This window comes from Convolutriloba macropyga, chromosome 2 (assembly GCF_964194025.1).
Source record: "Convolutriloba macropyga chromosome 2, txConMacr16.3, whole genome shotgun sequence".
Classification (NCBI taxonomy): Eukaryota; Metazoa; Xenacoelomorpha; order Acoela; family Convolutidae; genus Convolutriloba; species Convolutriloba macropyga.
Genome location: NC_134469.1, coordinates 10,939,260 through 10,953,420, shown reverse-complemented (window position 1 = coordinate 10,953,420; position 14,161 = coordinate 10,939,260). Strand labels below are relative to the sequence as shown.

At 37.8% G+C, this 14,161-nt stretch overlaps 1 protein-coding gene across 3 annotated transcripts in view; it reads left to right on the top strand.

Annotated features, from left to right (window-relative positions):
• LOC142356404 (uncharacterized) overlaps nucleotides 1–14,161 on the top strand; it is a 272,147-nt gene that overhangs the window by 250,432 nt on the left and 7,554 nt on the right. For all 3 annotated transcript variants that reach the window (XM_075408335.1, XM_075408324.1, XM_075408329.1), the window contains exons 17-18: nucleotides 4,490–4,823; nucleotides 5,236–5,804. In XM_075408335.1, coding sequence (XP_075264450.1) covers nucleotides 4,490–4,823; nucleotides 5,236–5,804 — 903 coding nt within the window. The remainder of the gene's footprint in view (nucleotides 1–4,489; nucleotides 4,824–5,235; nucleotides 5,805–14,161) is intronic.

Below are 14,161 nucleotides of genomic sequence, written 5' to 3'. Positions count from 1 at the left end.
GGTACAGGCAACTCTGCCAACTATAACTAATCCGAGCCGCTTGCTCGATCGAATAACGCAAGTTCCAGAGCCTCTCGCTCACTTGCAACAGCGATCGGTGATCAGTAACGTAACCGAACCGCAAAGACTACTCCGAGCTTCTCGCTCAATCAAATCAGGCAAAACTTAGCAAAATAACTCTAATTCTGTAACAGCGACTATTCAGAGCTTCTCGCTCAATCGCTCCGGCAAAGTTAAACGCAACGACGCTTAATAACGATTAACCAGAGCCTCTCGCTCAATGATACCGGCAAACTATGCCAAACAATCGATAATTAACTCGTTCACGATTTGCAACTTCTGCGCTGCGCTTATAGTGTAAGCCGCTTTTATACTGAGCCGAGCAAACAGTTTGTTTACTCAAACCAAATAACCGTCATTATTGCACCACGTTTCCACTTGCCATAATGCTATTGGCTACTTTGTTTACATTCCGTCATACCAATGCCGTAAAACTTCAACGTGTCGAATACCGAACTTACCTAATAGATATCAGTCAAGATGGCTGCCAAATTTACATATATGCGAACTCCGGATTTTTCTGTTCTCACGTGCAATTTGTTTACCTAGGGGAATTCCTAGGGTACCGTCCGCACGTCCGCTTATGTGCTGTAGGGTTACGGTCTGGTTGCGCCGTACGTCCGTAACAAGCATAAAGTTCAAATTGGCCGGCAAGTCGACTTATACTTAGTTGCTTTACGAATTATGTGTTTCCGGGTCTTTTGTTTACTTAAGGCGGTTTGGGGGGTATGGTTCGTATTCCGCCGAATCAAGCGTAGGCTCAGGGCCTTATTGCGCCCTAGTATGACTAGTGTTCATTAAACTCCAAAATTGCGAATTTCGGATTTTTCCCCAAAATTATCACTTTTCCCCTCATAAGTGTTAATAGCTCCGGAATGGGTAAAGCTGGCACTACCAATCCTGGTTTATAAATAGCTTAGGGCTGCCCTAGGGTGATGGTGACACCAGCTTGGTTCAGCCATATCGGCTTCAAAAAATCGGGGGGGGGGGTGGACAAATTTGCGGTCCCAACTTGTAAAAATTTTCAGATTTGGCCAAAATTACGAATTTTGTAAAACTCTGTTCTCTTTCAGTTATAATGGATGTCAATGAATATAACAAGTTACTACACTACAAAAAGCTCTCCATGACATCTTCAAAGCTTCTTACTCGCAAAGATCGACATTTCCGAACAAAGCTTCGACTATTCACAATTCGCGGAGGGAAACTCTACCGAGATGGAAGACGAGTCCTCCATAGCGAAGACGCGCTCCCTACTTTGATTATGGAACATCAAGATAGAGATCACCCTGATCGTTTACAGCTGGAAAGTTTTATCCGCACGAAGTACCACGTCGAGCGGTTACGACAATTCTGCGGGAAGGTGGTGGCGAGCTGTCGGAAGTGCCAACAGCGTGTCGCCGTTCGTAGGACCGGACCTATGGTTCACCTTGACAAGTGGCGGGTAGAACGGCTGTGGAAACGATTGGGGATACCTTCTAACGGTACCCACCCGCTCTCTCCAGCGTTCAAAAAGTGAGTATTATAGTATATTGCACGTACTACGTTTAAATACGATGATAATTAAGTAACCGTATTGTTTCAGTTCCGAGTCTCTTGACGTTACCCAGTTCCGAATCGAGACTCTGCGTACTGGTCATCATAGGTACAACTGCGTGTGCTCTGCTCTATCAGTAGTTCTAACGGGTGCCCGCAACTCTGGCGGAATTATCGAGGACTGGGTGAAACGCCTGCGAAAATCAGGACCAGACCGTTATTTGTTTGATCTCCCCGATGGGGTTCGTTCGAGTGAATCGACCGAGGACGTTACCGAGCTGAGTTCGACCGACCTACGGATGATTGCCCGGTCGCTGTCAGCTAATATTTACGTGTATATTAGTTCCCCCCGGACAATCAGGGTCATTGGGAATGTTACATGGGCACGCACGCTGGCCCATCGGTTCCCGCGATCTATCTTGCTTTTTCGGTCACGGACGGCGGAACGGGTCATGTTAGCCCGGTGCGGAAAGTTGTCCCGAAACCACAATAAACTAAATTCTAAGGCACAAATATACAACACGATAACGATGATGATGCGATGATGATATGATGATGATAATAGTTTAAGTTTAGTCTATACAGTTTTAGTTTTTACTTTCTTCCGCCCTCATTATCCTCAGCCATTCCTCTTCCGATTCATTTCCGCTATTTGATTCTTCTCCCCTCGCAGCAAACAACCTTCCCTGTGCTATCTGCTTCATACGGATCAGCACACGTACTTCCATATCTAACAATTTCATCCTCCGCTTTAGTTCCCGGTCTGCTAACTTCCTTTCCCGACTCGTCACTAACACCTTCATAATCTTAGCTCCTCTTCGAGCACCTTTATTCATTTTAACGTTTCAATGGTCGTTTACTGGATAGCAATATTACAAATCAGATAATGGTGGGTTTTGGTGTTAAGTAAACAACTCCGCAAATTTGCGTTATTGTTGGTTCATCAACAACTCCGTTGGCCTTTATGTTTATGGTCATCCTAATACGGTTAGTTCAATTTTACAAATTGTTTCCAAATTCCTATGTTTAATAGCCGCCGTCATTCTCTTAACGGATATTTTTTACGCGCTCTCCTTTTTATTAACTCGCTTTATCTTTTGATCACGTTTTGCGTCTTCACTTACTGTTTCAACTGAATGGATTTTAATTTCTTACACGCAATTGAATTGCGCATTACACTGATTACTGTCAAAGTCAAGAGTAAAATCAAAAGAAATGGGATAAACCGATAAAGCCCGGTCATTAAGTCATTGAGAATTAGGTTATCAAAGGTCATAGAGTGTTTGCTAGCTGACATTGGTAATAAGCTTATTAGCTTTCAGTTTAAAAGCTGAATTAAGTAGAGTTTTGGAATTCAACTGAAACTGCACGCAAATTTAGAACACTTTTTGACAAAATTCGGTCAATTTGTATTTTTTTTCTTTTTCTGTTTCAATCCCTATGTGCATCAAGCGCGTCAACGGTGGCTATTTTCCGACAATCGGACGGCTATGTTTTTTTAATACCCACTGTCAGCCTCTCGACGGCAATTATTTTGGCGCTGTATTTTTTTGCAATTCAAAGAATTTTAATTGTATTGGGCCGCTGTTTTTTTAAGATTTGTTCACACGTTTTCATGATTTTTGAGTCAAATTGGGGTAGTGACTATGGTCATGGCGAAACAGGAAGTTGATCGAAAAAGCGCGTGGTTTTGCGGCGTGAAATTTTTTCACTCTAATTTTAATGAAGAGTTGGAAAATGTTGTTTGAACAAAAAAAATGTTTTTTTTTTCTTGTGGTTTTTTGTTCACATAAGGCAATTTGACCCCGAATTTTACTGTTTTTTTTAAAATTTTTTGGTTGCATTTCAATCTTTTCATGGTTCTTTCTAGGTCTATTTGTTTGCTAAGTTAATGAAAATCTATCGAATTTTTTCAGTCCTGCTATGTTAAATTCGCTTTACCTTTTGATCACATTATTCGTTTTACATAAGTCACAATTTTAACGCTTGACTTTTGCTTTAATTCAGTCACTGTTTCAACTGAATGGATTTTTTTAGTTCTTTCACGCATTTAGTTACCCAATTTAGTTAATACGGTCAAAGTCAAAAAAGCAAAATCAAACGAAACGGGATAAACTTATCAAGCTCTGTCATTAAGTTGTAATGCATTAGGTTATCTAAGTTCTTTAAAGCGATTGCTAGCTGGCATTAGTATTATGCATAATAGCCTTCAGTTTAAAAGCTGAATTAAGTGTAGTTTTAGCATTTAACCAAATATGCAGAATTTACTCACCAAATAAGATCACTTGACACCTAGAAAAGTTCTTTCAATTTCTTTCTCTTAATTTTTTCTTTTTCCTGCTTCAATCCCTATTTGGGTCAAGCGGTTCAATGGTGGCTATTTTTTGGCAATTTGCCGACTATGTTAATATCTTTTTCCGAGTTGAACCTTTCGAAGAACCATCAAAAAAAAATTTTATCAGATTTACTGTTTTGCTTTGTTTGTGCTTCGTTTTTTCCCCGAATCGAATAGTGCGAAATAAGAACAATTTTAATTGAGCAGCTGATATAGTTAACTGTTCCTGCGATGCGATTCCAGAATTATCAGGCTGTTTATTTTTCGTTTCGTCGTCTGACGCTGTTTTTGTTCTATAAAAGGACCACCTGGTCGGATGCGAATTTGCGAGTAAAAGCGGGCGGTTTTATTATCCTGGCCTTGCATGACTTGTGCTTAAATTCAATTAACGTATATTTGCTTAAATTCAATGAATGTATATTTGCTTAAATTCAATTAACGTATATTTGCTTAAATTTGCTTAAATTCAATTAACATTTAAGTTTCCCAGAGGCGCTCAGCTCTTCGTATATTTTGTCTCTGGCCTGGAAAAGGAACAAATGATTCTGATGGTTCTAGATCATATTCCGGAGACGCCGTCAATGCCAACGTTCAATGATGCTGCTGAATTAGGACCACGTTCCCTCAATGTTAGAGAACAACAGCCACTTTCATTCGACCACTTCCAGACCCAACAGCCTCGCAATGTACAGGGCCTCAACAGGCAGACACGCGTGAACGACTCGTTCAATGGGGGAGGAGCCCCTCGCAGCTTTTACTTCCCGCCCAGTTTCAACCCTCTCGACCCGAGGAATGTAAGCTCAGAGCCGAACTCGATGGCGTCCTCGGGAATCACGGGATCTCTGTCGGGATTTTCGAATTACTTCCAACATATGGCACAGGAAACCGGAAGGTTGTAATGTTGGTGCTGTCCACCACCCCCCCCCCCCCACACACACACACATACGAAATTATATCCACCCATAATGGTGTATTTACGAAGGGGGGCAATATGTTATATGACCACTAAACTACGGGTAGGGGAGAACCTGAAATGGGAAAGAGTAGTAATGGTTATCAGCGGTCATGATGCATAATATTAGACTTCACCATAATGAGCAATTTTGCTTAAGTTTGATAGAGCTAGAATACCAATGAAAAATTTAGTCCATATCCCGATTTTAAATTGAACACTAGAAGGCTTGAACTGATATCACGCGTGCTTTAATTGCTGTTTTTGTTGGACTTACCGGGCTAAAGGAAGAGAATGCTATTTGTAAAATTTTGAACCTGAAATCTTGATAACACTCTGATCTATTGTATAGACTTGAACGCCAGCTTGCTGAAACCCAACTGACTCTCAACAACCTCCTCAGCGTTCAGTTGACACTCAATCAGGCACGCATCGCCGATATTGTTAACAACATCAATACCATCAGCAACAGTAGCAACAGTAGTAATGCCTCGCGCAATCAACCACAACAGCAATCAGTTCCTTCCAATGCAACTCGGCCCTCTGGTGTCAACAGTTTTCCGCCCCATCCATCTCAAATGACGTCACGGGGGGACACCCACCCCAACACCAACAGTCTCTTCTCACAATACAATATAAACAACATGATCAATAACGCCATAGTCAATAATTGTGCCCCTATGTACGGGTTTCGTCCGGTGTATTTCCCCAGTCAAGGGTTCAACAGAGCCCCAGCGAGGCCCCCGCCTCCGATGAGGTACAACAATAACACGGGAGGAATTTCCACAGAGGAATCATACGAAGGGACAGATGGCATTGATGCGGAGGGGAATTATGTGTTGGTGAGTGAGTTGGAACCCCAGTATGCTAACAGAGCAGAGAGATCACAAGCGCCAGAAGCTAACCCACCCACAGTTACGAGTAAGTTCAAAGTTATAATCAACTGACGTGGCAATATCTATAAAGCATAGAAATCAGTGCTTTGTAATTTAACTTTTTTGGATACTAACGTAGACGCGGTCTGTGTCTAATTGCAAGATATTCAGCAACTGCTTTAGAAATTCAAAACAGGATATACCGATCACGTCCGGTTGCAAGGTCATATTCGACTAAATAGAATTCATTAGACCAATCGCTAAGTAAATGTTCGCGGATATTAATTGTTAGCTGTTATGAATTTTTCAACTCATTTTTGAAGTTTTCGTTATAGCTTCTTTTTAGCATTTTTTGGTTTTTAAGGCAATGCGTGCTTCCCGGTTAGTGTTTTTTCAAAATTTGGTTTAAAAATAAGGAAATATTTTGAAATCCGAGTTAATTGGTTTGGTGAACTACTTTTTATAGTTGTAAGCTATGAGTAGCTATTTTGCGGTGCTCTTTTACGACTCGAAGAGGATTATTTTTATTCTACAGGTTTTTTACGACTCGATGGGTATTGAAATTATACAGGTTTTTTTTAGCTGACGCAAGTTTGTTCATGATTTGAATTTCGACTTCTTTCTATTCGAGCATTTACCTCCGTTTTTGATTGTTGACTTCTGTTTTCAAACATTGGACTTTAACAGTAGCTTAGTTTGTAATGTATAGAAATTAGGAACTGCTGATAATATTCAAGGTGAAGAGCTTATTTTGAGATTTTTTGATCCTAAATAAGTCACCCCTACTTATGCTTTCTAAACTACAGCCCCCCACCTACCTCCTCCACGTAGATAATTGCCCCCCCCCACCTACCTGCCAACATCCTCCACCCACCTACCTATCTACACCCCAACTACGTACCCCTGCACCTAATCACAACCTGAACTGAAAAAATTGTGTCTGCATTTTCTAAAATACTTGTTTTATTGGACTATTTTTTTGTTTTTTTCTCGTTCTGATGTTTCTTGTTTCTGATGTTTCTACGATTCCAATGGTTCATATGTTTTCGTTTTGATGTTCTGATTTCGGTAAGGTTAGGTTGGAGATAATAATGCAGGACGCTTCGAGGATTTTCGGTATTCTACCGGCTATGTTTTTTGTGAGATGTTTTCTCATATTTTTCAATGACTTTGATCTTTCAAAACGGGATAAACAGGTAACACCCATCAGTGAGCATTAGGTTTCATTAGAGGCTTATGGCTGGCTTCAGTAATCCTTCAACTGCTTAGAGTGCTGTAGCCGCTGGGAAGGCCTTAATTCAAGGTTAAACTGTCATTTTTAGTTTTTTCGTGCTTAGTCTAAAAATGGTTTCTCAAGGTCTTTTGAAAGACGTAATTAATTTTTACGTCTATTTTCTGAGCTATATCTTTTGGTAATGCACACATAAACACGCAAATATTTTAATTTTGCAATTTTCTCAACTGTTTTTAGTATTATCAAACTAGTTTGATAATAGGTGACTGCATAGTTTCTAATGGCAATGGAATGGTTTTAATATCACCAATTGTAGCAGTTTTTTGATAAAATTTGCAATTTAATTTAAATTTTCTGAAAGTTGTTATCATTTTTGGAGTATATCGATCTTTATGGCCAGTGAAGATTTTGGAGAAGACGAAACGGATCTGAAGAAATTGGATATTGCTCTCATACTGGTTACTGGACAGATTCTAGAGACGAAAAATAATTTTGATGATAATAATATCACGAATTTTAGCAACCTTCAGTAAATTTTCTCTTTTTTAAATTTTTGAGTTTTTCTATCCTAAGTTGCCACTAAACACTTTTCAAAGATTCGTTGGTTAAGGGGTAGATTTAAATGGATCAAATTTGGCCTTCGGTATATAACTTCAGAAATTTTAGCAGTGATTTTTGTTTTTCTCGGAACTTGTGAGACTGTTTGGTTGACATTGTTCAATTGGTCTGCTGGTCAGGTTGCGTAGTTCTTAGTTTTTCCATTCAATTCATTGGATTGTATTTCACTCGTCTTGCTGTTTTTTGTTTTGTCGTCTGACCTTTGTTTTTCGTTTCACATTTTTCTTGAACCTTTTTTGCTTGACTTTCCCGGTGGCTATTTCACGCTTGATTTTTTGCTTGTTGCGTGATCTACATTTGAATTTGCGAAGGAGATATCGCATAGTTGTTAAGGTTTGTGACCGTTATTTGTGCGGTCACTAGTGTCAACCTATCCACTGTCAAAAGGTTTGTGCACCCAAAATGTTTTCTAAGATACAATCCCTCTGAATCAAATTGCCCGCCTGTCGCGACTAGATTTCGATCATGCATGTTTTACCTCACACTGCAAAACTATTTTTTTGCGCTTTGAAAATTTGAGAGGCCACGATATTTTTTTTAAGAGGCCACGATTTTTTTCAACTCATTTTTATACTGTTTCTATCTGTATTCTACGGCGAGAAAGTCTATTTTGTAGATATTCTGACAATCTACTGGCTATGTTTGTTTTTTTAATTAAGGGCCCCTGCGCTCTCTTCCTTCAATTTGGCGGGTATGTTACTTTTGCACTCGATCGCTAAGTACGGGTGTATGCAGTGTATGTTCTTCGTCAACCTTAATAGCCGCTTTCAGCCTCACAACGGCTATTATTTCGGCAATCTCCTTTTTTCGGATTTGCGTCAGCTTTTGATCTCGTTTTACATAAGTCACGATTTTCACGTTTGACTTCTGACTTTCTTCACTCACTGTTTCAACTGAATGGAATCGGTCATTAAGTCTATGAGCATTAGGTTATTAAAGATCATTGGAGTGTTTGCTAGCTAACATTAGTATTGAGTTTATTAGCTTTCGGTGTAGAAGCTAAATGAAGTATAGTTTAAGAATTTAAAAGAAACTGCACGGTCAATTCAAACACTTTTGGACAGAAAAGAAACAGAAAAAAATTCGGTCAGTTTCTGTCTCTTCTTTCTTTTTCTGTTTCAGTCCCGATGTGCGTCAACGGCGGCTTTTTTCCGGCAATCTGACGGCTGTGTTTCTCAGAAGAGGTTTTTGAATATTTTTGAATAAGTCCTGTTTGTCTTTCTTTGTTCTGACCGTTCTTTTGTCATACACATTTTAGGTGTTGTTTGGCGATAGCTTGCATTCAGAAGTTAATGCAGCTAAGCTGACTCTGCGACTATTTACTACTGAAAGTCAAATCAAAAGTGCGGAAAAATAGAATTTTTCAATTCAACTTTATTAAGCTTGAGCCAAAATTTTTAACTTAAGCCGAAGTTAACTTAATTTAACTTCAGCCAGAGTTTTGTGTTGTAAATTTAACTCTTGTAATGCCATCTAATGTAATGTAAATAATTGGCCTTGCTCAAGTTTTATAGAGAAGATGCCCACCCGCCGTTTGGTGTAGACAAATAGTCCTACTTAATCAGTTATTTTTAATAGCCGCACAGCGATAGCTGGGGCTATTATTGGCCTTCTCTTGGTTTTTTTTTTATTTCGTCATGATTTTTGTTACGACCATATGACGTCACAGCCACTTTTTGTTCATTCGTTCATGCAATTTAAACTGAATTGCATGTGTGACGTCATTTTTTGCTCTTAGTGGAGCGAGTTTTTTTCATGCGCGTGATTAAATTTTTGGTCACACTTGACTTACCTCACTCTCAAAAATGACTTCCTCACTTTAAAATTGACTTTTCTTTACTTTAATTCAAAGAGATAAGGTCAAATGGGTGTGTTTCACTCTAAATGAAGATTATTTGAGATCAGCTAGTAGAGGCAGCCAGAACTTATAAGATTTTTAATCAAAAGATAACAGATTAGCCTTCAATGAAAAGACGAATTTTTTGTCTGTCTTTTTTACTGTTTTTTTAGACGGCCGATCTACGAATCTATTGCGGCTATTTTCTGGCAATCTGCCAGCTATGTTTACATATCTTTGATTGTTCAACGCCCAGTGCGCAACAATATGGTCAAACCTGGCCATTTTCAGCATTCTGCCTGATATGATGATTGCATTGTTTTTAGCTTTTAACAGTTTTGCGACTGATCAATTTTGATCTAAACCCAAGCAAGCGAATATTGTGTTTGAATCGTTTTGAATGTTTTTCAAAAAGAGGTTTTTGAATATTTTTGAATAAGTCCTGTTTGTCTTTCTTGATTTTTTAAAAAAACAAATTTTGTTCTGACCGTTCTTTTGTCATACACATTTTAGGTGTTGTTTGGCGATAGCTTGCATTCAGAAGTTAATGCAGCTAAGCTGACTCTGCGGCTATTTACTACTGAAAGTCAAATTAAAAGTGCGGAAAAATAGAATTTTTCAATTCAACTTAATTAAGCTTGAGCCAAAATTTTTAACTTAAGCCGAAGTTAACTTAATTTAACTTCAGCCAGAGTTTTGTGTTGTAAATTTAACTCTTGTAATGCCATCTAATGTAATGTAAATAATGGCCCTTGCTCAAGTTTTATAGAGAAGATGCCCACCCGCCGTTTGGTGTAGACAAATAGTCCTACTTAATCAGTTATTTTTAATAGCCGCACGGCGATAGCTGGGGCTATTATTGGCCTTCTCTTGGTTTTTTTTTTATTTCGTCATGATTTTTGTTACGACCATATGACGTCACAGCCACTTTTTGTTCATTCGTTCATGCAATTTTAACTGAATTGCATGTGGTACGTCATTTTTCGCTCTCAGTGGAGCGAGTTTTTTTCATGCGCGTGATTAAATTTTTGGTCACACTTGACTTACCTCACTCTCAAAAATGACTTTCTCACTTTAAAATTGACTTTTATTTACTTTAATTCAAAGAGATAAGGTCAAATGGGTGTGTTTCACTCTAAATGAAGATTATTTGAGATCAGCTAGTAGAGGCAGCCAGAACTTATACAGATTTTTAATCAAAAGATAACAGATTAGCCTTCAATGAAAAGACGAATTTTTTGTCTGTCTTTTTTACTGTTTTTTTAGACGGCCGATCTACGAATCTATTGCGGCTATTTTCTGGCAATCTGCCAGCTATGTTTACATATCTTTGATTGTTCAACGCCCAGTGCGCAACAATATGGTCAAACCTGGCCATTTTCAGCATTCTGCCTGATATGATGATTGCATTGTTTTTAGCTTTTAACAGTTTTGCGACTGATCAATTTTGATCTAAACCCAAGCAAGCGAATATTGTGTTTGAATCGTTTTGAATGTTTTTCAAAAAGAGGTTTTTGAATATTTTTGAATAAGTCCTGTTTGTCTTTCTTGATTTTTTAAAAAAACAAATTTTGTTCTGACCGTTCTTTTGTCATACACATTTTAGGTGTTGTTTGGCGATAGCTTGCATTCAGAAGTTAATGCAGCTAAGCTGACTCTGCGGCTATTTACTACTGAAAGTCAAATTAAAAGTGCGGAAAAATAGAATTTTTCAATTCAACTTAATTAAGCTTGAGCCAAAATTTTTAACTTAAGCCGAAGTTAACTTAATTTAACTTCAGCCAGAGTTTTGTGTTGTAAATTTAACTCTTGTAATGCCATCTAATGTAATGTAAATAATGGCCCTTGCTCAAGTTTTATAGAGAAGATGCCCACCCGCCGTTTGGTGTAGACAAATAGTCCTACTTAATCAGTTATTTTTAATAGCCGCACGGCGATAGCTGGGGCTATTATTGGCCTTCTCTTGGTTTTTTTTTTATTTCGTCATGATTTTTGTTACGACCATATGACGTCACAGCCACTTTTTGTTCATTCGTTCATGCAATTTTAACTGAATTGCATGTGGTACGTCATTTTTCGCTCTTAGTGGAGCGAGTTTTTTTCATGCGCGTGATTAAATTTTTGGTCACACTTGACTTACCTCACTCTCAAAAATGACTTTCTCACTTTAAAATTGACTTTTATTTACTTTAATTCAAAGAGATAAGGTCAAATGGGTGTGGGGTGTGTTTCACTCTGAATGAAGGTTATTTGAGATCAGCTAATAGAGGCAGCAAGAACTTATACAGATTTTTAATCAAAAGATAACAGATCAGCCTTCAATGAAAAGACGAATTTTTTTGTCTGTCTTTTTTACTGTTTTTTTAGACAGCCGATCTACGAATCTATTGCGGCTATTTTCTGGCAATCTGCCAGCTATGTTTACATATCTTTGATTATTCAACGCCCAGTGCCCATCAATATGGTCAAACCTGGCCATTTTCAGCATTCTGCCCGATATGATGATTGCATTGTTTTTAGCTTTTAACAGTTTTGCGACTGATCAATTTTGATCTAAACCCAATCGAATATTGTGTTTGAATCGTTTTGAATGTTTTTCAAAAAGAGGTTTTTGAATATTTTTGAGTAAGTCCTGTTTGTCTTTCTTGATTTTTTACAAAAAAAAAAAAATTTCTGACCGTTCTTTTGTCATACACATTTTAGGTGTTGTTTGGCGATAGCTTGCATTCAGAAGTTAATGCAGCTAAGCTGACTCTGCGACTATTTACTACTGAAAGTCAAATCAAAAGTGCGGAGAACTAGAATTTTTCAATTTAACTTAATTAAGCTTGAGCCAAAGTTTTTAACTTAAGCCGAAGTTAACTTAATTTAACTTAAGCCAGAGTTTTGTGTTGTAAATTTAACTCATGTAATGCCATCTAATGTAATGTACATAATGGCCTTTGCTCAAGTTTTATAGAGAAGATGCCCACCCGCCGTTTAGTGTAGACAAATAGTCCTACTTAATCAGTTATTTTTTATAGCCGCACAGCGATAGCTGGGGCTATTATTGGCCTTCTCTTGGTTTTTTTATTTCGTCGTCATGATTTTTGTTACGACCATATGACGTCACAGCCACTTTTTGTTCATTCGTTCATGCAATTTCAACTGAATTGCATGTGGTACGTCATTTTTCGCTCTTAGTGGAGCGAGTTTTTTTCATGCGCGTGATTAAATTTTTGGTCACACTTGACTTATCTCACTCTCAAAAATGACTTCCTCACTTTAAATATGACTTTTATTTACTTTAATTCAAAGAGATAAGGTCAAATGGGTGTGTTTCACTCTAAATGAAGGTTATTTGAGATCAGCTAATAGAGGCAGCAAGAACTTATACAGATTTTTAATCAAAAGATAACAGATCAGCCTTCAATGAAAAGACGAATTTTTTTGTCTGTCTTTTTAACTGTTTTTTTAGTCAGCCGATCTACGAATCTATTGCGGCTATTTTCTGGCAATCTGCCAGCTATGTTTACATATCTTTGGTTATTCAATGCCCAGTGCCCATCAATATGGTCCAACCTGGCCATTTTCAGCATTCTGCCTGATATGATGATTGCATTGTTTTTAGCTTTTAACAGTTTTGCGACTGATCAATTATGATCTAAACCCATATCGTTTTACTAGTTTCTGAATTGCATGATACTAACTTATTATGATGACATAATTGATCGAGTTAAGGTCCATTTTTAAAGATTTTGATTTAACCTTTGAGCGTTTTCGTGGAGTTTTGTAGGACTATACATGCTTTCCGGCGAGGACTTATCGAAAGTTGTTTGGTTTAAATTTAAGAAAAGATTTTGAAATCAGATTTTCAATGTTTTGTTGACTACTTTTTTGTTCTTTGGTCCCATTATTCTTTTTAACTACGGGCCTTTGCTGTCTTTTTAGGGCTATTTTCTTTCAATGTTCGTTTTACACTAAATGTTTTATAACCGCAATCTGCAGTGTATGCTTTTCGTCAATACTCTCAAAAGGAGTTTGTTGCTATTTTTCAGTGCCTTTTTGCCGTATGCAATTTGCTGTACGAACTATTTTTGGTCTCGATGTTTTTGTCCGACCTTCTTCATTTAAATTTTTTTACGTCTAACCTGATTTTTTTGTGATAACTTGCAATCAGAGTTTATTTCAGCTGAACCTAATCTGTGGCAGTTTACTAGTAAAAGTCAAATGAAGCGTGGGGAAATTGATTTGTGTTTGGTTTTGACTTCAATAAAGTCTTGTTGACTCCATTAAAGTCGTCTCAAGGCACGTAGAGAATGGCCCCTGCCGAATCATTTTAAAATTGATTCCTGTGGTTTGGATGCAATCGTCTATAGCGGCTATTATTGGGAACATCGTGGCTTTTTTAATTCGTCGTCTCCATTGATAATTCATGTGACCATTGAGTTTTTCATTTTCAGTGACTTCTACTGCTTTACAGTTAAAATCTGTGAGCGTGACGTCATTTGTTCTACTTTTATGTCAATCGTGTGTCTTATCTCTCTGACTTAATGAACTATAAATTTTATAAACATTTACCATTTATAGATCAATAGTGTGCATCTATGTTGTGCCAAACGTAAATGCCCAAATTCTTGAGTATTAGAGTCTGGAGTTTGATTTCGAATATTAATTTTGAAAATATCTATTATGGCTTTTTCCTTATAGAGCGTATGTGTCTCTTTAAAAATGA